Source organism: Cuculus canorus, chromosome 20, assembly GCF_017976375.1.
Source record: "Cuculus canorus isolate bCucCan1 chromosome 20, bCucCan1.pri, whole genome shotgun sequence".
Lineage (NCBI taxonomy): Eukaryota > Metazoa > Chordata > Aves > Cuculiformes > Cuculidae > Cuculus > Cuculus canorus.
This window is the reverse complement of record NC_071420.1, coordinates 10,709,736-10,735,531: the sequence shown is the minus strand read 5'-3', so window position 1 is coordinate 10,735,531 and position 25,796 is coordinate 10,709,736. Positions and strand designations below refer to the sequence as shown.

The 25,796-nt window shown below is 45.1% G+C and overlaps 3 protein-coding genes across 5 annotated transcripts in view; 1 reads left to right on the top strand and 2 right to left on the bottom strand.

Annotated features, from left to right (window-relative positions):
• The window catches only part of SMTNL2 (smoothelin like 2), a 39,071-nt gene extending 21,885 nt beyond the window's left edge, over positions 1-17,186 (bottom strand). The window contains exon 1 of the mRNA XM_054085294.1: positions 17,054-17,186. Coding sequence (XP_053941269.1) covers positions 17,054-17,098 — 45 coding nt within the window. The 5' untranslated portion in view covers positions 17,099-17,186. The remainder of the gene's footprint in view (positions 1-17,053) is intronic.
• Positions 17,187-21,388: 4,202 nt separating this feature from the next.
• Positions 21,389-25,306, bottom strand: SBDS (SBDS ribosome maturation factor). The gene is made up of 5 exons (XM_009567032.2): positions 25,145-25,306; positions 24,405-24,534; positions 23,512-23,712; positions 22,786-22,950; positions 21,389-22,053 (listed from the first exon to the last, which is right to left on the bottom strand). The coding sequence occupies exons 1-5, from the start codon at positions 25,270-25,272 to the stop codon at positions 21,925-21,927; spliced, it is 753 nt and encodes a 250-aa protein (XP_009565327.1). The 5' UTR covers positions 25,273-25,306; the 3' UTR covers positions 21,389-21,924.
• A 199-nt stretch (positions 25,307-25,505) lies between these two features.
• The window catches only part of LOC104064672 (S-adenosyl-L-methionine-dependent tRNA 4-demethylwyosine synthase TYW1), a 98,715-nt gene continuing 98,424 nt past the window's right edge, over positions 25,506-25,796 (top strand). The window contains exon 1 of one of the 3 annotated variants that reach the window (XM_054085342.1): positions 25,506-25,602. The gene's annotated coding sequence lies outside the window, so the exon portion shown is untranslated. Of the gene's footprint in view, positions 25,615-25,796 lie in introns of all 3 variants that reach the window. The other 2 variants (XM_054085343.1, XM_054085344.1) reach the window with 2 other exon arrangements.

Here is a 25,796-nt window from a genome sequence, read left to right as displayed (position 1 = left end):
AAGGAGTCATCGTTTCACAGTTGTCAACAGTTGTTCTCAAATAGCTGAGCCTGAAAATCTGGGATGAGCAGGGAAAGCTGGAGAAATTCTGCCTCGACTTTTAACCCCACCTCCAGGTTGGAGGTTTAAGTCATTATGTGTAAAACCCTAGAGCAATAATAACAAAATTCAATTACCACTTGCTTGTAGGTAGTATCTTCACACACACAACCTTATCTAACCATAATATATATGTGTGTGTGAATATTAAAACTGACAGCTCACAGCTATTAGGTATTAGCTAATAGTACTAATACCATAATTATTTGGAAAATATTCCTGCCTCCATGGTAAATATTTCAATTTTTACAGTATTTTTTTTTTAAGGAAAACTTAAGCTTTTCCCCGGGATATTAATCTAGTAGAAAGCTCAGTTTTCTGAACTTTTTCAACCCATTCTCAGCAGGGTGTAGCAGAGCCAAGAAAATCAAATACTTTTGTTGTTTCCAGACTCAGCAACCACAGAATAATCATAAAACCCCAGTATTTTTAAAACTACCTCTCATTCATGCATTTAGAACAATTTAGAGTACAGGTTAGGATACTAACAATTCAGACACTTCCTAATCTCGCAGCAAATTAAAGTACAACTTTCACTCCGTCTCTCTGCCCTGCCACAAAGGAGGAATTGGCTTCAGACTTCAGTACTCTAAAACCACACCCACCTGTTCCCTTTTGAAATCTCCTCCTTTTGAGTTCTTACAGCTGGACACAGCACGGGAATGTATTGGTCTCCAAAAGCCTCTCAAAACAGACAGTATCGTAAGTAAACACCAGAAGTGAAGCTCAAGCCAAATGATATGATTCAAAGATGGAAAGACGACGCTTAGATTCTCAGAGCTTCAATTTACCTAAGAGATTTCAATGCTCAAATCACACTGGGAATTTGATGTTCAGCTCTCCTCCCCTCTCTCTGTCCCAGTATCTGATCCTGTTTTTCTTCAATAAATCAAGGACCTATTTTCAGGTCTGAGCTACAGCCCAAAGAACTAGATCAACTGGTGTTTTTCTGTCCACGGGATCTCAATTGTTCCCTGAGTGCTGTGTTTACCCCTTTGGTGAATCAATCTGGAGTACTAGCAAGGAAGAAAACCTGCCCTAGCACAGCAACATGTCACTTCATTAAAAGAAACTCTGCTTTCCTCTATTTCACGAAACGAGGCTTCTTGAGATTTGTCTGCTATGATGAAACAAACCCTCTTCTGCCAGCAAGAAAGAGGTCCCAGTTATCATGTCATCAGGCACGATTTAGAACCTTGAAGAACATACAGTTCCAGCTAACTGAGCTTGGCTGGATGTCATGGGGAGGATGAACAGCTAATATTCAAAATGTGCTGTGGCTGCATCCAGGGTTTCCAGAGGAGGGATAGCCTGCCTGGAAATATTTGGCATGGGAGAAACCTAGACAATGACTAGGAAATCATGAAAATCTCGTTCGGCAAAACCTTCCAGCAGGAGAAGAAGAAAGACCCAGGAAAACTTGACTTAGGATAACCCTGTCAATATTCAGTTAGCAATGGTCCAAATACTATAGCCTGCAGTAACACAAGAGTTTGAACAATTTCTGTAGCAACATCACATGGTTTTTGTAAGGGCCTTAGGGCATTTCTCGAGTAACCAATCTACCATGCATGCAAACCAGCCTCCATGGAACAGACTGCACTCCACAGCCCATCTCAAACAGCCCGGGTGGGTGTCTTAAGGCAAAGTTTTGATGGGAACTCTCGCATAGAAAAAAAGGGATGGCCAGGCACCAAACTAAGGGAACACCCAAAATGTTTCAGTTAAGAAAAAAATACACTCAATTTATGTATAGAGGAGTTTTGAGTTTGTCTTTAAATAAATGCCAGTTCAACACGCTCACCACGGGCTTTGATAAACAAGTCTGAGTTCTGTTCAGATTGTGCCCCACCAGGAGTAATAATGTAGATTCCCATTTTGTCTGCTGTGTAAATCCACTGCCTTCAGTGGTGCTGGACAGGAGCTGTGGACTGGAGCAGAATGAGTCACTGATCCTCGTGCAAGTATGAATAACCTTTCTGAAAACTGATCTGTGCCCAGCAGAACAGCCCGGGTATGCAACAGTTGCATCAGGGAAGTTCATCACATTTGCATTTCAACGCAGAGAACAGAAACACTTCCACAAGTCTGTTAAGATTCCTGCAAAGATAGGAAGGGGAAGAAAGAAGTCAGTCTGTCTCTTTTGACTGGGGGACAGGAAATAACGCTGTATTACATAATGTATTAAATGCTCCAAGTTTTATTTCACATTAAAGCTCAATGCCAATGGTTTTATACATGTGCGTGCTTTTCTAAAAACGTGTGGAGCTGTTCTGGCAGATCGGCACTGATCCCTTGCCATAAATTTTTTTCCCCAGTGGTTTAAATTTCTGACATAAACACAGCACTCCAGTACAATGATACTAGACTAAAACAGTTTAATTTGCAGTGTTAAGCTCTAAATTGCCTTCCCTGTGGTCTGAGAGTGAAAATTTGGCACATCAAACAGGCCAGAAGATCATCCAAATTAAACTTCATCCAAACAATTGAACCCACTTCTGTAAACACAGCAAGCAAATTTCTATCCAAGCATTTGGATTTACATCATCTTGGATTAACTGCTAGCATATATAGAACGTGATAGAACAGGAGATTACTCAATCACTGGCACAAAATGCACCTAAAATAAATATAAGTCAATATTGGTTGGCAAGCTCTGCGTGATCCAGAGGTTCCATTTAATGTGTGCGTTTCAGCCTCAGATTAATGAAAGAAAAAGTTTTCTTTTAGACTTGGGAGTTCACGGATCACTTCCACTGCACAGTAAACTGCTTTTCATGATATTTTAATAGCATTGTGGTGTTACAAATACGTGCCTAACTATAGTATCGTTTTGCCAGAATGCATTTAAGGAGTGTGCTGAGATACATATTGCAATGGCAAATTGTGACAAGAACATAATGGCTATGCATATCGGGGGTGCCTTCTTTGGAGATGTAATGGGCCACTTCTTAGATATGAATTAAGTGGTGAAGCTCCACTGAAATCAGTGGAAGGAGAAGGAGCTACACTGGATGAGGGTCTCACTACTCTGTAAGTCACACTTTGCATCTGATCTAGGTATCCACTCGGTGTAAACACCTGGAAGATACTTCTGGTTTATGTTGATGTGAGAGGAGTATCCAGCTGTCTCTTTCAAGGTTTTTGAAAGCTTTAAGGCTTTTAAAATCTGACATCCTTCTCATCTTATTGGGTTCCCAGGAACTGGGAAGCTCAATGGGATGGGGTGGAATTTCCTTCCAGTTATCCCCTGCGAGGCACAGGGCTGGGAACTGAATAAAAGCTCAGTCAGCAACTGCTGTCCCTGTTTTTATTGTCAGCAGAGCAGGATGCCGAGGAGTTCGAAATGAGGCTTTCAGCTCTTGTCACAGATCTTCTTGGGCTGTGGGTCTGTTTTCTCTCACAAGATTTACATCGGTGTGAGCGCTGACATCATCATACTTATCTTCCTCGGAACCAGCAGGGGTTCCACGCACAGCCTTCCTCTACTCCTTCCTTTTAACCTCCAGAATCAGCATTTGTTGCAGTTTGTTCCCTTCCTGTTCTCCCTGCAAAGGGTGTTCTGTTGCACCCTCTGCAGTTGTCAGGATAAGCCAAAGGCTTCAACCCCCACCTTGCAGACAATGTCTGCCTTGTGACACCTTCTGAGATTACTCCTTCCACATGGCACTCCACAGTTAAAGCCCAATGCCATTCTGGCATCTACTAATACTCGTGAGTGTTCCTTCATCAACAGGGCAAATGAGGGATCACAGAGTCACTTAGGTAGGAAAAGATCTTCAAAAGATCATCAAATTCAACCATTAACTTCACAGTGCTAACTCCACCACTAAACTATGTCCCTTAGCACTACATCCGCATGTCTTTTAAATCCCTCCAGGGATGGTGACTCCACCACTTCCAATGTGTACAGCCTCTTCCAACACCTGACAATCCTTTTGGTGAATCAATTTTTCCTAATATCCAAGCTAAAGCTCCCCTGGTCCATTTTGAGGTCATTTCCTCTTGTCCTATCACTTGTTATCTGGGAGACACCTCACTACAACTTCCTTTCAGGAATATCTACACCAGCACATTATCACCGGAATACACAGAGTTAAAGTTTTTTTTGTGTATTTTCCTGTGAATTATATCAGGGTGAGAATTTATTCCACTCTATAGATATTTAATACTCTTTGACCTGGGCTCTGTAACTTAAGTCTGTAGCACAGCAGAGATAACGGCTTATTCTGCAATTGGTTTACGTGGACATTTCTGATCATGGGCAGTGTCTTACAAAACCCCTGATGCAATAAACTGCAACACGAGGCAGCTACTCAGCAAAATTCAAGCCAAATAGTTTCTGCTTTTCTGAAGTATTTTGATGGGTGTGGTATAAGACAAATGGCCAAGGAGACAAATAGCCTGGGTCTGTGACCTCAGCGCCACCAAGTATTGTCTCAACAATGCTATCACGCACAACGTGAAGAGCAGTCATTCACCCAGATGCTGAGGGTGCTCTGCACAGGGCCAGTAAAAGGTGTCCACCACTGCCACAGACATACAAGATCGTGCGAATTCTACTCCAGGCACCACCACTACAGCTAAGATTTTTCTTTTCCTTTCACTTCTCTGAGCAACTTGGCACAGCAGCATCACTTTCCATTGGCTTTGGTAGAGCCCACCAATAAATGACAGTGGCAGTTGCTTGGAGGCTCGGCTCACCCTCAAGTTCAGGATAACTGAGCAGAGCTTCTTGTTGGGCACATTAAACATTCTTTCCAGGCCAGCTCAGTTCATGGGAGGTAGCATCCTACAAACTACCACTGTGTTGTTATGTTCAGAACTTTCAGTTATTTCCGGTACTGATGAGACCACTTCCTCCTTGACCAGAAGATGGAAAGTTCTGCGTTCCTGCACTCTGACCAGATAAATATCTATTTACATGGAACCTTCTGAATTTCTGACAAGTGTCTACTGCAAATGGCACAGCCCGTTTCACAAGTGCCACTGTTATGAGGTCCCAATGCTGTCTTCCAAAGAAAGGTCCCCAGAGAGAGTTCTTGTGCCAGCCTGTGTCAGCTGGATCCTGCAGGAAGACCCAAAAGGGCAAAAGCTCATGCTGCTGCTTTTCCATTAGGTCTTTATTTTTCAAAAGCAATGTTCTCAACTTAAGAGATAACGAGCCAGTCTGGCATTCACAGGAAAGAATTTATTCCTTACTTATTCAGTGAGGCATGGAACAGAAATGTGATATCCTGTATGCTCCTTAATCAGAGAAATTTTGAAACAGAAGAACGCCCTCACTGGCTTTTTTTTGTCTTCATATTTTTCACTCCTGCAGTAGGCTCCTTCTTTCAGAACTGCTTTATGCTTTGGAGTCAACTACAAGAATGTGATGTGTTACTGTTGCTTTTTTTGAGTTCAAATAGCACCTCAAGAGATGCCACCTGCCACTAGGCATAAGATGGGGCAACATTTTAAAGTAGGAAAGCCTCAAGCGAATCTTAGTTTCTATCGTCTTTGACCTATTATATTTACAACATGGTCAGAAGAGTCCTTACACCATCGTGTGTATCACTTGATATAGTCTCATCAAAGCAGAGAACCTGAGAGGAACTTAAACCAATCCCCACATCAGTCCTTCTTTAAACATGGAAATAACCCATTTCCAGATCTGGCGTTGAAACCAGACTGCTGGGCGCAAAGTAAAGATTATTTCCAAGCTTCAGTTTCCTTTCCCAAGCAGCCTCAGAAAAACCTTGCAAGTAAGAGCATACAGCTTCCTTTGGAGAATCGGCTTCAATCAGGTATTACTGTAGCAAGAAACTGCTAGGGATTATCAAGGCACACATAATTACAGTCTGATATTCTGGCTTTCAGGGTTTTCTAGCAAGCCCTTTGTAATTGTTTTGATAAGGGCCAAATGACTGCAGACAAGACTGAGTCCTTACAGTACTGCATCACTTTGCACTTTACAACATATTTCACAATATATCAAAAATTAATCATGAAAACGCTGAGCTCCCCAGCTTTATCAGCCTTGAAAACCCTGCGCACCTAGAACAAGTCAGGTGAAACCCAGGCAGAACTGCCTTCTTCATCATTATACACATCAGCACCTTAAGGACAGTACAGTTTTCCAGGAGAGGCAGAAGCCAGATCACCAGTTTTATTGGCTGTAATACATCCCATCACTGGAGTATTGTCATTCCTCAGGAAAAAAACAGTATCATTTATCCAGTCCTCATTAACAAGCCGTGACTTTGCCTGACAACATGCTGAGCACCACGTCCTAGACAACGAAGTAGCTCCCGCTCTTTGGTGACCGAAGCTTTCTTTCATCTGCAAATTTGCCACAGATAAGTAAGCTGAAGTAAAAATAACATCAAGAGAGACATGCCACATCACCAGGCAGCAGTAGCAAAAGGACACAGACAAGTGATGCTGTCCCTAGAAACTGTGAGGCTCAGGCAACTCAATGGCTCAGCCAGTTTGTATCATACGTCATTGCCCAGTAACTTCCAACAGCAGACACAGCTCTCACCATACTGGGAAAGCTTTATAAACCGATAGGGTGGCACAGATCGATACCAGCAGGGAAGTTGTTCCTGTCTTGAAATGAAAATAATCAAGTAAGAGATGCTTTCCTTCCAGAAATGCAGCAGGATGCAATTGCTGTATTCTCTGACAGCTACCACTGGGGTGGAAAATGTTTTCTCTGTGGGAATGCTTCTTTTGGCAAGGTGTTGGAGAACAATGTTGTCACCAGCCCCGGCCACGCTCACGTTTTCCATGTCTCTCTCTCTCTCTCTTTTGTTCTCACATAGTTACTTGCGCCCTTTATCTCACTGAACAGGAGCCATTTATCTCCCACAGTATGTTGTTTCCCAGGGTAAGTCTGCCTCTCCCGCTCCCTCCCCCCTTCTCCCTTTCTCTCTCCTCAACAGCTTGAAAGCCATACCTTAAGTTCTGCAATGTAACTGAAGGCTTGTCCTTTGCTGTCAAAGGAGCCTGAAGGGCTTGCTGTGACAGATGCTGGAGAGTCCTGGTATTGGAAACCTCTGTACTGCTGCCAGCCAAAGCGCTGCTCGTGAAGAGACTAAGACTTTATCTCTCCACCACTGCTTTCTGCTGCCGTGGCTGAAAAAGCAGTGAGAATAAAGCAGGATCCTCAACTTCTTAGTACTGAAAGCAACATAGGAGTAAAGAAGTGAGAACAGAAGCTAAAACGAAGCACCGAAGAGCAGGCAGTAGGATGAGGAATGGGTGTGTATGATGCATGGTGTTGTATGAGCAGCTGGAGTTTCGGTACATGGGCCTATCCCATCCACACCTCACTCTTAAATTGGGCTGTGAGAATAAATGTAGTGTTACCCACAGAGGCTTAACCCCTTCTCACACAGTATCTTTTCCACTTGGCAAAGAAGCACTGTCAGCTAAAAGCTGAAGTTAAATCTGTCTTTGGTTTTTCTGCACAAACACATCAGGCTGCGTTGCCTCCCTCCGGTGAAGGAACTCCTGGGAGTATTTTTGACTGTTTTCCTGCCATGGCTGGGGCAGAGCAGAAGCACAGTGGCTGACCTCAATGAGGACTCAGTTCAGGGCTCCTCCTTCTGCAACATTAATGACCAAGTTTTGCAGACACAGACATTTCACCTTAGCAAACGGTGGCCAGACAAGGACTGCCAAATGGAAAAGCCCAAAGAGGAGCCGGCACATACCCAATTTCCATGGAATCTGCTGTCCTCCTGCAAACAGATGACCTTCAAACATAGCTGGGTGCCAAGCACACAGGAACACTTGAAAGTTTCAGAGGAGAAATGTGTCAGGCTTTGTATCCCAGCAGACACCTGCTCATCCTCCTGGTGACTCTCCCATTTCCCACTGACCTTTAAAATGCCTTCTTTGGGAGAAGATTCTGTAGAAGGGTTCACCGCCTGAGTATTGTCTAAGAGTTTAAATCCAGAGAAAGTAAGTGACAAATTCTGTCTGTTCTTACAAGTAGCCCTCAGCAAACATTTCTCTTGTCTTTAAAACAAGTGTCTGCATGCGTGTGTGCTTCATAGTGATGAACAAGAGGTCACTCCTGCGTGCGGGCAGTTTGTTCATGAGCCACAGTGTTGCAGCAAGTCTGCTTTGGATCTGCAATGGAAGAACGTTATTGTTTATACTTCTCCAACAAGGTAAACACGCGCTCTTCAAATTATGCCAGTCAGTCCTTCCTCAGCTCATCCTAGCCCTGAGTGCAACTTATATATAAACCCCATTGCTATTCGTCTCCCTCTCCTTGGCGTTCCATCTGGGAATGCTCTGGGAAGGTACAGAATGGATTTTCCCTGCAAGAAGCAGGTCATGTGGCAGTATCTTCACTTTTGCCCTTTTGTTCTTTGCCAAGCCCCATTCTAACATCCCTTTGTCCTCTGCAGATTCTGATGGGGTTGGCCCTTTTCCACTTTGTACTGGAAAACAGGCTAAAAAAAGAAAACAATCAATCAGCTCCTGCTCACTGCCAGGTGCTGTGCTTTGTAAAGATGGCCTGAGCCAGATCTTGCTCACTAGGGCAGCAGGAGATTTGCCAGTGATGTACAGGATGCCACGTCAGGCATTTCCTGCAAGCAGCAGTCTTAGTATTTATCACAGAAAGCACCCTTTCATACTAACAACAACTGTCACCCAGACTAGGTTCCAAAGGAGCTCGAAGTGCACTGTGCAGATGGGATGGAGAGGTGCAATGGATTACAAGTGGGAAATATTTCTTTCTTATTCATTTTCAAGACAGCAGTTTTCTTATTTTTCATGCCAGGCCAGATGCTTCTAAAACTACAGGTATAAATGTTTAATGTGGTAGCTCAAGCAGCTTCAACCGCTGTCAGAGGCATCCCTCCTCTGCCTCAGCAACCCTACATGCAGAATACAGCCAATAACACCCCTCAGATAAAGCACCTCCCATTGGCTCTCTTGCTGAGGATGGTGGTTAGCTGTTTTGGTCACAGACTATTTTTCACCCCATGAATTACCAGGGAGCATCCAGCATAACTGGGAGCTCTCAGTACTCTCATAACAGAAGAAGTACTTGTAACACTGACACCATTCGTAAGGCAGCATGCCATCCTAACCACAGCTTAACCCATCAGCTCTCGGCACATTCACAGGTTGAGGCTTGGAATCTTGATGACTACGACTGACCGCCAGGATCCGTGTCCGGCTGTTAGGATGTGACATTCTGCCAGCCTACATTGCTTCTTTCCCCTTCCTTCAAAGGGTTGCAGGCTACCAGAGTTAAAGCAGCAACCTGCAACAACAGCTCAAGCCTTCCTTGGGAAGCAAGCGGTGCCTGGCATCTTCCACAGCTCACTCCTGCTTGCTGTCGTTTGTATTCCAAAACTAATCCTCTAACCAACAAGGAGATGAAGTTAGAGAACAAGATTCAATGTTCTAGGTTGCTGCCAACAAGGCAGCTTAGATTAATCAGCGTATGTCTTTAAAACACACTATAATGACTGACAGTGTCAAAGCAGAGCTGCAAAATAGCATTTGCAAAAGCTCTGGATTAAGCGGGCAGCTTCATGGCATCTGGCAAAGCAGAGGATGAAATGCACACATGTCCGCTTGAAATCTGACTCAAAAAGATGCCCACACCTATGTCCAAATTCACATCTGACTGGCTTTGCTCTTAAAAGATGGATATTCCCAAGTGTTTTGCCGTACTTCAGCATGACAAAAAACCCCGCAGATATGAGATATAAGACCAGAGGCTTTGCACTTATTGCATCAAACACAATTGTTACCAGAAGGTAAGTGCATACACAAAATATTGCCCTTGATGTGATTTGTCAGTGTGCTGCACCCTGACCAACACAGCAGTCGTAACCACAGAGCCCGTCAAATCAGTCGTGCACTACAGCTGCATGTGATTAGTGCTTCACTATCAGATTTCCCTTCTTCAGATTTGTTCTCTTTTGGATGCTATTTGTAAGTTCATTATACTTTATGAACTGCTTTAGTTCCTTGAGCCTCTTTCCATTCATGTCAGCAGACCAGTCGGAGCAGGGAGTAGCAACCGGTCTCCATTCTTCCCTCTGGCATTGGCTTTCCAGCAGTTATTGGGCAAGCTATTGGATCTCTGGAACTACCAAGGCTTAAAGGCTCTTTATACCCTTCTGCCAGAACTGGAATAGCAGGAATTGGATACAACTTCAGCTTGCTGTAAGACTTTGTTAAACAGGCAGGATCACATAAAGAAAGAAGTGGGCTCCTACTCCACAGTAACTGATAATGTTATGGAGTTCTGCGAACTGAGCTTTCTGGACAGCACTGGTGATGAACTTTACATTTGAAATAACAATTCAGCATTGCAGAAAACAAGTGGATATAGCAGAGGTGTTTCCACATTCCACTCTTTGGAAGATACTCCTCTGCAGGGAAGCCTGGGATTCTGTCTATCATCTCTCACTAGCCAGCATCTGAAAATAGCTGCCTGTCTGTTTACTTCCAACAGACAGAGGAGGAATCCCTCCAAAGCTGGTGGTATAGCACAAAACCTGTGTTAACAGCAGCCTGGGAGCGCAGCCTGCTGATCATGGAGTTCTTCTGCCCAGCTGAGGAAGGGGACAGGCTCCCTTCTCACAGTGATGTGGCAACTCGGTAAGTTTCCACCGACCTTTCCATTCTTTGTTGTCACCATCCTGCCTCCAAGAGACATCGAATGAGAACGGGAAACACCACATCTCCTTGCCTGTTTCAAATAGCTTCTTTTCTCTCCCTTTCTTTCACCTATCACTTTTCTCAATTCTCTCCACATCTTTTTCCCCTATTACCTCATAAAATCTTTCCTTTGCCTCATAAGTCTCCCATTTCCCTCTGCGATCTTGTCATCTGGGACAACAGGACAAATGCCTTTTATGCAACTTCTTCTAGTTGTGTTTTGAGACCGAGTTCCCAGGCAGAGGATCTCAGGGAGCACGAAGTTGGGGATGGCAGGAAAAGAAACCTAAATTACATCATATGAGTGTGATAAAATAAACAGAATGATACGGCAAATCTGGTCAGCAGTCATGACATCTTACAGATTGACAGGAGGGCAGATGTGTCGGTGTGTGACTGGTACTGTTCGCCCACGTAACCTGTGTAGGTGAGCCCATATGCATTTGTGAGCTGAGGCATGACCTGAAAATAAGCTCTTTCTAGACTTGTCTAAGTCACACTCATTTCAGACCTTGAAAAAACTTACTAAAATGGACTAATCTAAGAGCAAAGTAATCCACCAGAATTTATGCAACAAGGATTTAAAGAGGTGCCTTAGGTGTAGGAAGACTTTGGACAGTTTAAATAACAGAAGCTGATTCTAAAATGGGATGAGCTGATCACACATGAATAATTGCTGCTCAGATGAGGTTTCACAGCCTGATGCCATGTGAAATTACAAGATTTTAGCAGTTAAAGAAGCATAAACATTCTAAATATTAAAAATCAGTTAGGTTCTTAGTGACTTATCTTGGTCATTAGTTCTAATCTGCAAAGCTTATTTGAAAACAGCTGAAGATAACAATCACTTTGTGTGGGCTAATAGCCAAGAGTCCTCAGTTCTTCCATGTAACTGACAGGCAACTTTTCCCCGTCATTCTTGAGTGCAGCCAGGAATTCTCACAACACTGAAACAACGATGGCAGAAAGGGCACATGCACAAAGTGTGTGTGTGCAACCATATGTATCCACAGGCAGCAAAAGGAGCACCCATTCCCTGATCTGTGCAAGGTCTTCCAGCCCCTTCAGCCTCGTTCACTCGCCACAAGCGAGACTAACACTGTGTTACGCTTCACCGTGCCAAGCCCTGTAAAAGGTAACATTTAAGAGACAGCAGTCGCTGCCATGGCTGCAAACTTTGTTTTCTCAATACTGATCTCAGATAACACTGAGGCCCGGTCACCCTCTCCTCAGCAAATCACTCTCCGATCGTGTGTCTGACAGCGTTCCATGAGCAGTTCCAATTCTTTCCAGATCAGAGTTCTAGCTTTTCATGGCAGAAGGCAACCTGATACTCTGGCGCAGCTCCAGCTGACACAGGACTGCCAGCCGAGGGGAAGGCCTCTGCCATGGGACATTTTTTATGAGCACCTGTCTCAAAGCGCTCTGTTACAGAATAAGTGGAAAAAATTCATGGTCACTTCACCCAAACCAGTTCCTTAATCACATCTCCTCCTTAGCACCTGCTTCACCAGGCACAACATCTCACAATGGGGCTTATTATTAGCCATTATTTTCCACAGCACTCAGCTTGCCTTGGTCTGTGGGCCAAAGGTGACACCACTAGAAATTCCGAGACCAGAGCAGAGATGGGCAAAAGGAAGAAGTAACCACAAGGCTCACAGGGCTCTGCTGTGCTGTGAGAGTGACCCAGGCTGAGGGTCACAAGCAAACCCCCAAGATGGAGGATGAAAACTTGCTACTGTAATAATCAGCCTTTGGATTTTGCATTTTAAAGGAGCAGGGTCACCCAGCGCGATGGGAAGGTGACAGCTCCGTGGCTAGCATCCCAACATCAGGCTGGGACACTGAAGGCGACAGCTGCATGGTTAGCATCCCATGCCTGACACTGCTGCATGCTTCCATGGCTGGGGAGCTCCCCCTGTGGAGTTGCCCAAGACAAGCAGAACTCCAACGAAAAAGGCCAGTGCTTTGTTCCCAAATCAGCTAATTGCAGTCTGGTTTTGTCTCCATCCTAAGAAACACCTTTGCCAAGCGTCTGGAAAGTCTCAGGAATGTCAAGAGACCAGGAGCACGCTGTTCTTGCTCATACCTCGCGTGTAATCTACTGCAAGGTACCCCACTATCTCTCTCTGCATTCCCCAAACATTTCATAAACTACTCCTGCTTCCATTACGGAATTCTTCAGGGCTCTTTGACTGTTTATCAGGCCAGGGCTCGATAGTGGCTTTCCTGTCTGATAATGCTGGTTGATGATCCCCAAGCATCTTTTACAAACCCTCCAACACATTCCTGTGTACCACATAAAATTCCCACTGTTTGGATAGCGACGTGACCAATATGTTGGCTTGTCTCTTTTCCCAACTGGGGTTCCATTTTTCCTGAATGCTCTGCTTTTCTGGCTTGTTATCTGTTCCTCTCTTTCTTGTTCTACAGCAAACCAATTTTGCTATGTCTCCTTAGAGGGAGACCACAAGTGCTAAAACATGTTCGCAGCCTATGGCGAACCCATACAAGTTTGATACAATCCCAAAGAGAAAGCAACCAGCTCCCTTCTTTCAGCAGGAGAGTTTTAGCCCTTGACCTCTGTGGTGTCGTGGCCTGTGCAAGGAACGATCTGAAGCTCCTAATCAAGGCAAATATGCAGATGCTACGCTGGTAATTTAAAAGATAACAGGAAATTCTAATATCAGCTATAATACTAGAGTATTATAGCTATAATACTAAAGCAAGGTAGGTTTATTCCATCAATGCCTGCAGAGTTAGTTGAGATTTACAGCTAGGTCTCTTTGTCTTGATTTTGAAGACTGCACACATTAATGGATTTATTAGGATGTTTTGACAGCCAATTTCTGCCAACAGTAATGGCAGTTTGGTGTCTTTTGATTTGGATTTTTTTGGTTCTGTTTTTTTTTTTTTGGGAGGGGGAGGGAGGGGGCTTTGTTTGCTTTTGTAAATACCTGACCGTAAGTTAAACCCAAGCCCCAACACTCTGTCATCAGGAGGGGCAGGGAAACTGAGTGGGTGAAGAGAATATTGGGACAGGCACGTTGTAAGTACATAACAAGGAATGTTAACAGGGCAACTAAAAATAAATGGGGGCTACAGATGAATCCTGATGTAACTGCTTTGACCTCAGCGAAGTCACATTTTGTTTCCACCGAGCCATCATCTCCACATCTGGCTTCATATGTGATCCTTCACAAATAGCTAAACACTCTGATTCATCAGCTCTGCTCTCCCTTTATCAGGGTTCAGAGAGCTCTGAGCCACCAAGGAAGCTATCTCTGCTGATGGATTTGCAGTCACACAACTAGTGAGGACCATACAGGGAGACAGTTTCAGCTACTGTGAGGCACCGTAACCATAAAGACAGCAGAGCATCATTTGGACATGTAAGTTTTGGCATAGGAACCATGTACAACCTTACAGCGGGTATTAGGCGTAAAGGCTACTTCAGTGGACTCCCAGAAACCTGCTATTCAGACAATAAAGTGGGGCAGTGGTGAGATACGATCTCAAGGCAACTTCCTTCTCTTGAATTCTTTAACTATAGAACCAGTGAAGTAAAACAATGCCAAAAACTTCTTCTGACACTATCTATTTAATGCAAACATAAGCAGTTGTACTCAGTGCCAGTAGTCAGAGCCTGAAGCTGACCCTTCCCTGTAGCACAAACAGAGTAAACCAGGCTCTCCTTGGAAACACCTGGACCTGCCTTAACAGATGTACTCAGATTTGGAAAGCTCGCACACAAATGAAGTCTGTCTCACTACAAAGAAACAGGCAATAATTTATTTTTAAGCTTTTTAGCAGTTAACAGAAATAGTGGTTGGGAAAGGTCAGCAACTCTTCTCTCTGGACCTAATAACAATAACAGGGCCAGAAGGGTTGTTCTGTGATGACACCCACAGTGAATTACAGCCTGCAGTGGCCATGCCACAGCAGAAGCAGATAAAAAGCAGTAATGTGAGTCACAGCTTGGACGTTGCGTTCTTTATGGCAAAGGGATATTATTTTCACCAAACATAAACATACAAGCAGCCAAGAAGGGGATGGGGAGGGGGACGGGACATGGACAGACGATGCTATTACCGGCATGATGATTCCGTGTCTTTACAAAGCAGCGAGCTCTGTAACAAGATGCCCACAGCAACTCAGAATCATGGTATTGCTGTGCATGCGCTTGATAAATATCAGTGAGGAACACAGAGATCCGAAGGCCGGTAATTAGGAGGGTTCACTTTGGGTGTGCTTAAACAAAGAGGTAAACAAGTAATTAACCCAGCCTCTTAACCCCCGCCTCCCAGCTGCAAAGAACCTCACCGGAGCATTGAAATGAAAAGCTGAAGTCCCAGGATGGAGACGTTGCAGAAGAAAGAAGAAATCAGTAGCTTTGATTTTTGTTCCAGCTTTGCTGTGGGTTTGGGGCGTGACCTTGGCCAAGTCATTCAATCTCTTATCAAACATGCTGTCCTGCTCAGCCACTGCATTCTCTCTTCCCTGCTGGAAGTTACTGTCCTTTTAAATGTGCACCTAGGACCCAGCCATTCAGGTTACTTTTAGCACTTCCAATAGAATCCTACCAAAACCAAATTGACTCTGAAACATTTTCCTGGAATTCTGGATCTGCTCCATCCATGTCCACTTAAAGTAATAGGTACCTAAGGTTCCCCACATCAACGGGAAACCCAAAATCAATTATTAACATCAAGCACAAATAACTTTCCAAGCAGCAGGGTTCTGCCTGGAAAGAATGGCTGAGCAAGAGGCTTTCTAAGTACTTAAACCCAGAGAATTGCTGAGAAACCTAAATGGAGAAGGGGGAGCTTTGATAACAGAGTAAGAGAAAGCCAAAGGCCCGTCAACTACAGTCATGCAGAACCCACAAAGGCAGTTAAAATGGGTAGATTCAGGGTAAATCCAGGTACTCTGCACGGCTCTCTGTAGGAGCCCCTCTCTCCATCAACAGGACGGGGGACCCAGGGAGACACAGACCTTTAAATGACGCCCCCAAGCCTAAAATATGAGTATTGCCACTTACAGCCACATTGAGAGGATCACACAAAGCTTGGGAAGATACTGCCTGCATACGTGTGCCAAAAAGCTTCCCAACCAAATCAAAATAACCTTGCAGATTAAAGATTTTTCAAGATTCATATCATATCACCATACTTAGGGGGATCAGACAAAACACTATGGAGCTCAACTTTCCGATGTACACCCTGACCCATACACAGATTTTGGAAGCAACTCTCGTTTTCCCAATGGATCAAATTGACCTCTCTCTGTCTCTCCTCAGCACTCCCAACCCACACGCTCAAAGCCATCATTAATTTTAATCTCCCAGTCCACTCCGGAGGCTGTGCAGCACTCCGTGCTTGCCACAGCCGAGGCGTTATGTTTTCTGAGCACTGTGAAGATGACCGGCAGGCTATTCTCTTGCTTTGAAAATTGGTCTTTCTCACAGGCTGATTCAAACCTATGAAACAAGCCTTCCCAACGCTCTTCTGCCCTTCCAAGAGCAACCTGCATTTTATGGAATGCATCTCCCTTAAGTTAGAGATTGAAGAAAGAAAGAGGAAAAACACATCCAAATAAATAATCCCAAATCTTCCCAAGAAAAAGTCCAGGGCCAAAACACTTTACCTAAGCAAAGCTTCCATGGCACACTCTGCTTCCCCAGGGAAAGCAAGGAATTAAAAAAGAAGCGACAAACATTAATCACCTCACCTGGTGCATTGCTGGAAGACATCCAGTATGATGAGGTGTACAGCACAGGCGTCTCTGGAGAACAGAATGGAACACCAGTGCCAGAGAGCACAGCATCTGACAGCAAGATGTGGAATGTCTCCCTCATCTTGAGAGGGCAAAGTGATCAGAGCAAAGCAGAAAGCAAAATCTGCAATCTGAGCTACAATCAACCAGGTAAATGCAACTGCAACCACACTACATAGTTTAAAACAGAGGTGAGAAGGAGAGGGCACAAAGAGAAACCATTTCTCAGGAGAGCAACCGCAATTAATGGTTTGGTTTCCAGCCTTTGGTGGGTCAGATTTTAGCTCTAGGATACCAGGCTTTTCTAAAGCGCTAACAGGAGCGGGAAGCTTGCCTCACGCACTGAATAGCTGAATGAAATGAAGATGAACTCTAGGAATTAGATATTTAAAATTACTCTAGGAACTAGATATTTAAAACGTCAGACAGAGTACAGAGAGCCAGGCTGTGAGATTCTCTTATGGAAAACATTCCCCTTGTGAAAACTCACCGCTGAGGTGTCTTTCAGGAGCCTGGAACAGAAGCAGCATCGCATGGACTATGGTGGCACATCCCTTTTAGGTGTCATGGGTGCGGGATTGCTCCTGGTTCTGCCTCAGGCTCTACCATGTTACTGGATATCACTGAAAAGACAGACAAGCAGAGTCTCATAACCGGACTAAAACTTAGAAACAATGTAATTCTGTAGAGGTTTCCAATGCGAGGCTGGCCACCATCCTGTATTCCAGACAGCAAAGGCAAAGTGCAGACGTTTGGTCACTTCCCTTAAGCAGCTCTGCAGCAGCCAACACGTTGTCAGGAACAAAGCAAATTACTCCATTCTAATGGTACCTACTAACCCAGCTGGGAAAATAATTAGTGTAACAGTGAAAATGGAAGCCAAACTGAGCTGACCCAATGCAAAAATTGCCAGCCAGACTTTGGAGCAAGCAGTGATTAATCCAGTATTGTGCTCCTCTCCAGCCACAGCCCCTGTTCACCCTGCAGGGCATTTATGTCAACAGAAGCACCGTCATTTGGATGAAACGCAGAAGCAAAGACCTCACACTGGCACTTTCTGGACACCGTCACTACCTCTAAACAGCTCACTCACCATTAAGAAATGACTTTGTCCTGATGTTCCAAAATTCCCAATATTGCTTCCCTTGTCCACAGCACTCCTCAGACCCAGTCCTGCCCCACTCCCAAACATAGAATCATAGAGTAGTTTGGGTTGGAAGAGATCTTAAAGATCATCTAGTTCCAACTCCCCTGCCAGGGGCAGGGACTCACTGGCTCAGGCTGCCCAAGGCCCATCCAACCTGGCTTTGAACACCTCCAGGGATGGGGCAGCCACAACTTCCCTGGGCAACCCGGGCCAATGCCTCACCACTCTCACGGTGAAGGAACTCTTCCTAATCTCCAGTCTAACTCTGCCCCTCTTCTGTTAGTACCCGTTCCCCCTCGTCCTATCCCCGCAAGTCTTTATGAACAGCTCCTCCAGCTTTCCTATAGATCCCGTTCAGGTACTGGAAGGTCGCTATGAGGCAATCCTGCCTTAGCGAAGGAACTCACCTTTCCTCCCAGGCTCTGCTTTCCGTTCCTCTCCCGGCGGTCGCAGAGAGCCCGGATCCCTCCTGGCCGCCAGCCCTGGTTCCCCTGCACCGCGGAACAGGGAACGATGCAGCGAGGTGGCGCAAACGCCGTGGAGTCCCCTCAGACCGAGAGCAAAAGCCCGCAGGACCGGGAGCGCCGCTCAGCTCCTCAGCACTCCGCTCCATGGCCCGCATCCTCCAGCGAGCCGGAAGTGCCGCTCACTCCCTCGGCACTTCCTCTCTATGACAGGCAGTGACGCTCAGTCCTCCGATACCGAGTTCTATGGCCGGCAGTCCTCCAGCTCAAAGGAGGTGCCTCCCTCTATTTTAACAGAACAATGAATTTGGTTAGATTAGGGTTTTTTTTCCCTCATTGCAGGCTCAGAATAAGGGGCGTCGAGTATTGCCGTGCCTGCTGGTGGCTCCCACTCTGCATGCACCGCCTCACAAAGGAAAGTCCTCGGTTTGGGGGAATCAGCCCCAAGCTGGGATGGGAAAAGCTCATAGAAACATAGAATCATCAGGTTGTAAAAGACCTCTTGGATCATCGTGTCCAGCCATTCCTATCTGCCACTAAACCATGTCCCTAAGCACCTCGTCTGCCCCACTTTTAGATGCTTCGAGGGATGGTGACTCAACCACCTCCCTGGGCAGCCTGTTGGGAAAAGAATATGGGAAAGGAAGTTGAGAAAGAAGACGGCTTTTGAAAGCCACCCTTCTGTGGCCACTACTTCTATGTCTAGAGTAGAGAGAGACTGGGGAGGGGGCTCAAGTTTTTAAATCCTTTCTATCTCTATGAATGATGCTTCCCTAAGCATGCTTTGATGGCATTCCTTTTGCCAACAAATACTCGTTCCTACACACAGGTGCGTTAACATAAGACTTAGCCCTTTGTATTTCCCACAATCTGTGTCCTAATGGGCAGAGCACAGCTCCATTGGGATTTAATCCTAGTGCAATGATCGTGTATACTGTATATGCTGAGGCATTGCGCACTGGCAAGAGAAAAGCTGTGGCCTTGTTCTTGGGGCCATCATTAAAATTGACTCAATTCCAGCAGGACTGGAATTTGCTTTCCATGCATTTAGTTGCACAATCACCCATTCCCTGTTGCATTTCAGCAGGTAAGCTGCCCTCTTTACTTTCTCTTCTAATTGCTGCTACTTTAGATTGTGCCCACAGCTGAGCTTGGATACAACAAAAAGCTAGAGAAACATCATTTTGGGCTCCACCAAGTGCATCCCCAACAAACTGGTGTCCCCTCTCAGTAACTTGCTCCTGCTAAGGCAATGTATCTGGTCAGAGCCATTGCTCAGTTCCCAGTGCTAACAGGAAAGACTGCTATGGGGTAGGGAAAACATGTGTACACATACTGCCAACTACACTTCCAGTTGCCTCTGAAAAACTGACAGCTCATTTCACAGAGGAAGAGGAGTCTACTGCTATCAAGATATATGCCTTTGGAAATTTCACTTCATTAGAAAGGAAATAGGTATGCAAGGAGCAGCGTTCCTGTTGAAAAGGGCAAGAACAAACCAGCTCCAATACTGATGTTTATTTTGATGCTTAACAGACATTCCTGCTGAACAGCAAATATGACAAGAAATGCAAGCACGTACATCTATTTGTTGATAAATGAAGCCAAGCACCCTCTACCAGAAAGAATCCTTAGCCTTTGCACCAAAAGTTCGTAAAGGAAATTGCCTTCCTAGCACCAAACCCATAAATCAGCTTAGATTATGTTTCTGTAACTCAAGATCTTTAACCTGCAGCATCCTGCTGTGATCTGGACATTGAATATGGAAAACAAAGAAATTATAGGATTGGGAAATCAAGTAGTATGACACAGTATCATCTGACACGCTTACTCAGTGTCTCATTTGCAGATTTATGAGTTGATGTTAACGCTAATTGCCTGTGACAAGCTAAATGTCAACATTATCATCTTCAGTGCTTCATAAAGCATGCCTGAAGAGATGGACGTTTGAAAAAACAGCAGTTAAGGGTTTGTATGCATGAGGAATCTTGACAATCTGTACACACAGATAGAGACCTCCGCACTGAGGCTGTGTCCACTTGGCAAATATAGCGATAATAGCCACATAAACTTTCCTAGGCAGCACTTAAACACCGTGGCAGATTACCTTGGGAGTAAGAGAAAGCATTTTAAAGTGGATAAGATGGTTCAAGAATCTATTTCACTGGTCCTCAGCTAAAGCCAAACTCCATAGTGGGAAGTCCTTCAAAAATATTACTGAAGAAATTTAACCCAACCTTGCACAAACTCATGTCAACAGACTGCTGCAGAAATCAGCTTCCGAGAGGAAGGCTTTGACTTAGGATCTCAACCCACAAGCCCCCTGGTGTGTCAAACCTCTCGTCCTCCAGCTGACTTCAACTCTCTGTGTTTAAATTCTAGAAAATGTTAATGGCATAAAGGAAAATATCAAGAGTACTCTCTGCGCAGTCACGCGCTCTAATGGTTAACAACAGGCACAGCACATGCTCATCTCGGGGAGAGATGGAGCCATTGGCAGGGCTACAGCTCCTAACTGTGGAGTACAATCAGCACGTAAGCAGATATGCCACATTAATGGCTCCTTAAATTACTGCTGTGTTCTCTTTTAGTCACCTAAGGAGATGTACTTCACTTTGTGGTTGTATTTTTAGTATCTCCTCCTCCAGTTGTCCTCTTTTCCCCTCCTCTTTGAAATACACAAGTTCAACTTAAAAGCATTTGTTTAATACAGCTTAAACAAGATTTAACAGAATTATCAAGAACTCCGTACCACGCCTCAGGAGCTGGCTGGGAATTCTGTGCATGCATAAAAAGCAGCACAAAAAGGCAGAGGATAAAAGACAGCTGCCAGAATTTTCTCTATTGCATTCAGAAGAAGAGGGGCACGTACAAAGGGTTCCCACTACGGAGTTAGGGCCCAGTGAAAGCCCGTCTACCTCAACCACCCAAGGACACCACTGCCTGTTCAAGATTCATTTTATCATGTAAACAAGAACAGCTCACAAGTGCAGGCCAGCCCTCCAGCCTACAAAAAGCATTGCCACAGCCAGAGACACCTCCTATACTATTAACAAAAATAAGTATTTTATTTCTTTCAGTATCTGTAATATATAAATAGATGATAATTCATTTTTATTAATGTAGCTAAATATATTTTACGAATAAGTTATTTGGAGAACATTTTCTCTAAGTCAGCAAGTACTGGTACATCCAGTGAAGGAAATCTTTAATAATAGTCCTTTAAAGTATTCTAATTACTGAGCAGCCAATTATGGTAGTCTAAATCAGTTTTCACGCCAGCAAGAGATGAGTTTAAACATCATCCACACTTTGAAGCTGTTTAGAATCAAAATCCAGCCCCCTTAAGGTTTCTCTCCTCAAATACAAACCCTACCCCCTGGTGACATGTGCAATCTTCCACTCAACACTAACAATTTAAAGCAAAATCGACCAGCACCGTACCAGTCCAACACTCCTCGAGAGCAACTCTTACAGTACACCAACACTAGAGTAACCTCAAGTCTTAACTCCATCCTCACTAGAGCAACTCTGACACAGAATGTTCCTACACGCAAACCCATTTCTAAACCAAGCAAATGTAAAATGATAAAAAAAACCCATGCTGCATGGAAAAATCCCAAAGGATTAGTGTCAGAAAATATTTGGCAACAAGAGACTGGAATAAACATGAAGGCTTAAAAGAAGAGAGTGTCTAACGTCTATCATTTTGTAGGATGTTGTTAAAGTAGAACTGCTCCCAGGTTTTCTTTATTCAAGCGTTTCATCTCCTTCCTCCACATCCTTCAGACTGAGCACTTCCAGTGTTCCTTTCCCTTTTGTCTCACTCCGGATCAGCTCATCAATCTCTCTGAAGCAGCCTGGGTCAATAAGGCACACCTGAAATATTTTACATTTCATTAGTCAAGCAATAGTATTTGATTAGTCAAGCAACAGTAGTTGATTAGTCAAGCAATAGTATTTGATATTTATCAGCCCCCTTCCAAGGCGGCACTGTTAAATTAATATCTGGATTCTATGATCTTTAAGCTCTTATCCAACCTAAAGGATTCTGTAATTCCAAGGCTCAACATTAATTTTTGTTTTGAAAACATATTTAGTTACTAAGGAGTCTGCAGAGTTGAAAAGCGAGTTCTATCTAGTAATCTTCCCACAGAAGTCCCGCTGTCCCATTTACCCATGCTGGATATAGCTTTTGACAGCTGGGATTGCTAGATTCTAACCTGTTCTCAGAAAGATCATTACCAATACCAGATTTTGCTTTAAACACAGATTATTTTTTAAAAAACAAATTAACCACTGTCAAAATACAGGCCTGACCCACCAAATAAACGCAAGTAACATTCCATACTTGCAGAAACACTTAGCAGTATTGAGGGACAGTCACCGCTAGGATAAACTATGCTGCTCCTCCTCAGCCTGAAGCAGCAATGTCTAAGGCTGCTTCCAAGCTTCCATCACTAGGACTGTTCGAAATAAAAAACTACAAACCACACCTCTGGTAAACTTGCAGCTGATCTAAACCACTTCCATATATTAATTCATCTTCTAGTAAACTGTGCAGGTACAGTCAGATCAAGTATGAAGCCCAAGGACTGCTTTATCACTTACAATTTCCAACTGATCATGGAAATCTTCATTCTCGATAACTTTAATCAGTGGCTTGAGCTTCTCTTTAAGTTTCTTCCCCTCCTTTACTGGAAGAATAAATCGCAGCCTCATGTGAGCACGTTCAATTTGCATGGTCTCCTTTAACTGTCTGATCACTTCCAGGGCCTGTAGAGACAGTAAGGAGGAAAAGCACTTAAACACCTGCTTAAAACACACTGCACAGACCAAGGTCTCAAATCCTCTGCATTACCTTTAGACACATTTCTCAGTAGTGATCACTGCCATCCTGCTACAAGGAGTTTGCTAACATGTTATTTTGATAGATTAACAAGAAAAGATAGAGTTCTTCCTGTTTATGATAATTTCAAATACTAAAAAACCCTGTGTGAAATACTGCAGCTATACTGCAGAACAGACAGCCCTATGGCTCAGATGCAAAGCCCAATTTACTACCTCAACTAAATTAAATGATAGAACTTTTATTTCTGTTCCAGGCATATCACTGCTGCTGCTTTAATGAGTTTCATTCTTTGTCTCTTCCCTGAAAACAGACTGCACGAGTTTCAGAGGCTGCCTGTATCCAGCACTCAAATGCCAGCTAGCTGAGTCATCAGCCTGTGGGCTTTAGACCACAGGGATTTGTTGATCCCTCTGTGACTGCTAACAGCAAAATTGCACTTGAAGACAAAACCTCTGAGTTGGAGACGATTTTGCAAGAAAACTGACCTGCTGCTTCGTGCTCTTGTGTGGTTTGACAGAGTAGTGAATATCCTTCATGGCTCTCTCTATAAGGATCACTGTGTATGGTCTCTTTGTTTCAGGATTCACACATTTGTCAGCCACAATAGTTGCGATGTCTCTAAACATCTGCTCCAGCTGTGTGTGTCGTTCTTTGTCTGATACCTGCAGCTCCCCTTTTGACAAAATCTGAACAGTAATAATTAAGAAACCAGTTAATAAACATCACAGATTTGACTAGAGAGTGCAAATTCTTGTAACATTGTTAAGTTTAACAATTGTTTGAATGGTTTGGTTACAGTGAAGTGAAGAAAAAGAGGAATGATATTACTAACGTACATCGCTGCTACAGACAACACTAGAAAGACATCAGATGAAAAAAACACCACAGGAACAGTAAACTACAGAAGCAGAAGTGCAGCTTTACTCAAATTCTCATCACCCACAAGTCCACAGTTCATATACTACCAAGAAGGACTAAGACATTAGATCTGTCATGAACACTTAACTAAACCGTACGAAGCAAAGAACTGTTCCTTTCCCTGCACCCTTAATAATACCTCGCATGAGAAACTCTTCAGGGCTGTATAACCCTCTCTCTGTGTCCACAGACATCTGTGCACAGAGCTGTATCTTATACAGATCACTCAGAACTCCTTTTCAGACGGATGCAAATACAAATTTCAATATTATACCACAGAGTTACTACTCCTTTTTAACAGTTTCTTCATAAATAAAACACCTGCTCACCTACAGCTGGACTGCGTTCTATGAAAACCTTTTAGTAAAAAAAATCAACCTACCCTGTCTGTATGACTCTGATGTAAACCATTCAGAAAGTCTTTTCCAAGCTTTCATAAAGCAAAGTCTGTGAAACCTACCATCTTACAGATTTCTGTTTGGTCATCTGTCCCAAACGCTTTCACAAGATCTTCCTTCTTTGCCACCTGCCCTTTGGAAACATTGACAAACACCGTGTGCGTCTGCAGGACCTCATCAAGATCTTTCTCTCTAGAGAGGAAAGCAGGGTTAGAAAACCTGTCAAGTCAGCAATGTAAGAAAGAGCACTCTTTAGGCTGCAGGAACAAGTCCTGCCGCCAAAGGCTGGGAACTTCCACAATGGAGGTGTCGCTCCCTAAGAAAGGGCAGAGGCACCACACAGTGCCCTGGGACACACACACAGGCCTCATCCTCTCCCTGGGCTTCACAGCTGGCATCAAGCAAGCTTGCCGCCTCCGCTGCTGGGGCCGACATAGGCTCTTTTCCTCCATTCTGCCCCCATCTCCTCGATCCCCACAGCCGGGGCACAAGGGCTTCCACCTCACTCCTTGATCCCTACAGCTAGGGCACAAGGCCTTCCCCCTCTCCTTCATCCCCATAGCCCGGGCTCAAGGCCTTCTCCCTCCTCCACCCCTACAGCCAGGGCACAAGTCCTTCTCCCTCCTCCATCCCCACCGCAGGGGCACAAGGCCTTCCCCCCTCTCCTCCATCCCTCGAGCCGGGGCACAGCCTTATCCCTCCTCCATCCCCACAGCCGGGGCCGCTCGGGCCCCACCCCCCAGGCCGCGGCCTCTCCCTCACGGCAGCCTCACTTCCCTCCCGGCCCGGTCCCCCCACTCACGCTCCGCTGCGCCATCCCATGACCTTGTTGCGGTAACAGGCGATCTCAAAGCGCTTCCCGCCGCGCCGCGCCCGCACCACGGCCACATTGGTGAGGCGGACCTGGTTGGTGGGGGTAAAGATAGACATGGCGGCAGCGCGTGCGGCTGGGGGCGGGGCCAGAGCGCACGGGCTCCCCATTGGCCGGTCCACGCCGCCTTCCCATTGGCCGGTCCGCTCCGCCTTCCCATTGGCCAACCCTGGCCACCTTCCCATTGGCCTCCTCCCATTGGCCAACGCCCGCCGTCTTCCCATTGGCCGTCTCCCATTGGCCAACCCTCGTTGCCTCCCCATTGGTGGCTGCGCCCGCCTGCGGCTCGCAGGAAAAGCCGTCCGGGGGGAAACAGGAGAGGCGGCCGGAAGGGCAGGAAGGCGGCACCGGGCTGGTGGGAGCGGTGGAGCGGAGCGGAGCGTGGGGCGGTGAGTGGGGCGGTGAGTGTGGGAGCCGGGGGGGGAGGGGAGAGCGTGCGTGCGTGCGTGTGTGTGTGTGTGCGTGTGAGCGTGTGTGTGAGACTGTGTGTGAGAGAGAAGGACCGTGTGTGAGAATGACCGTGTGTGTGACTGTGTGTGAGAATGACCATGTGTGACTGTGTGTGTGAGACCGTGTGTATGAG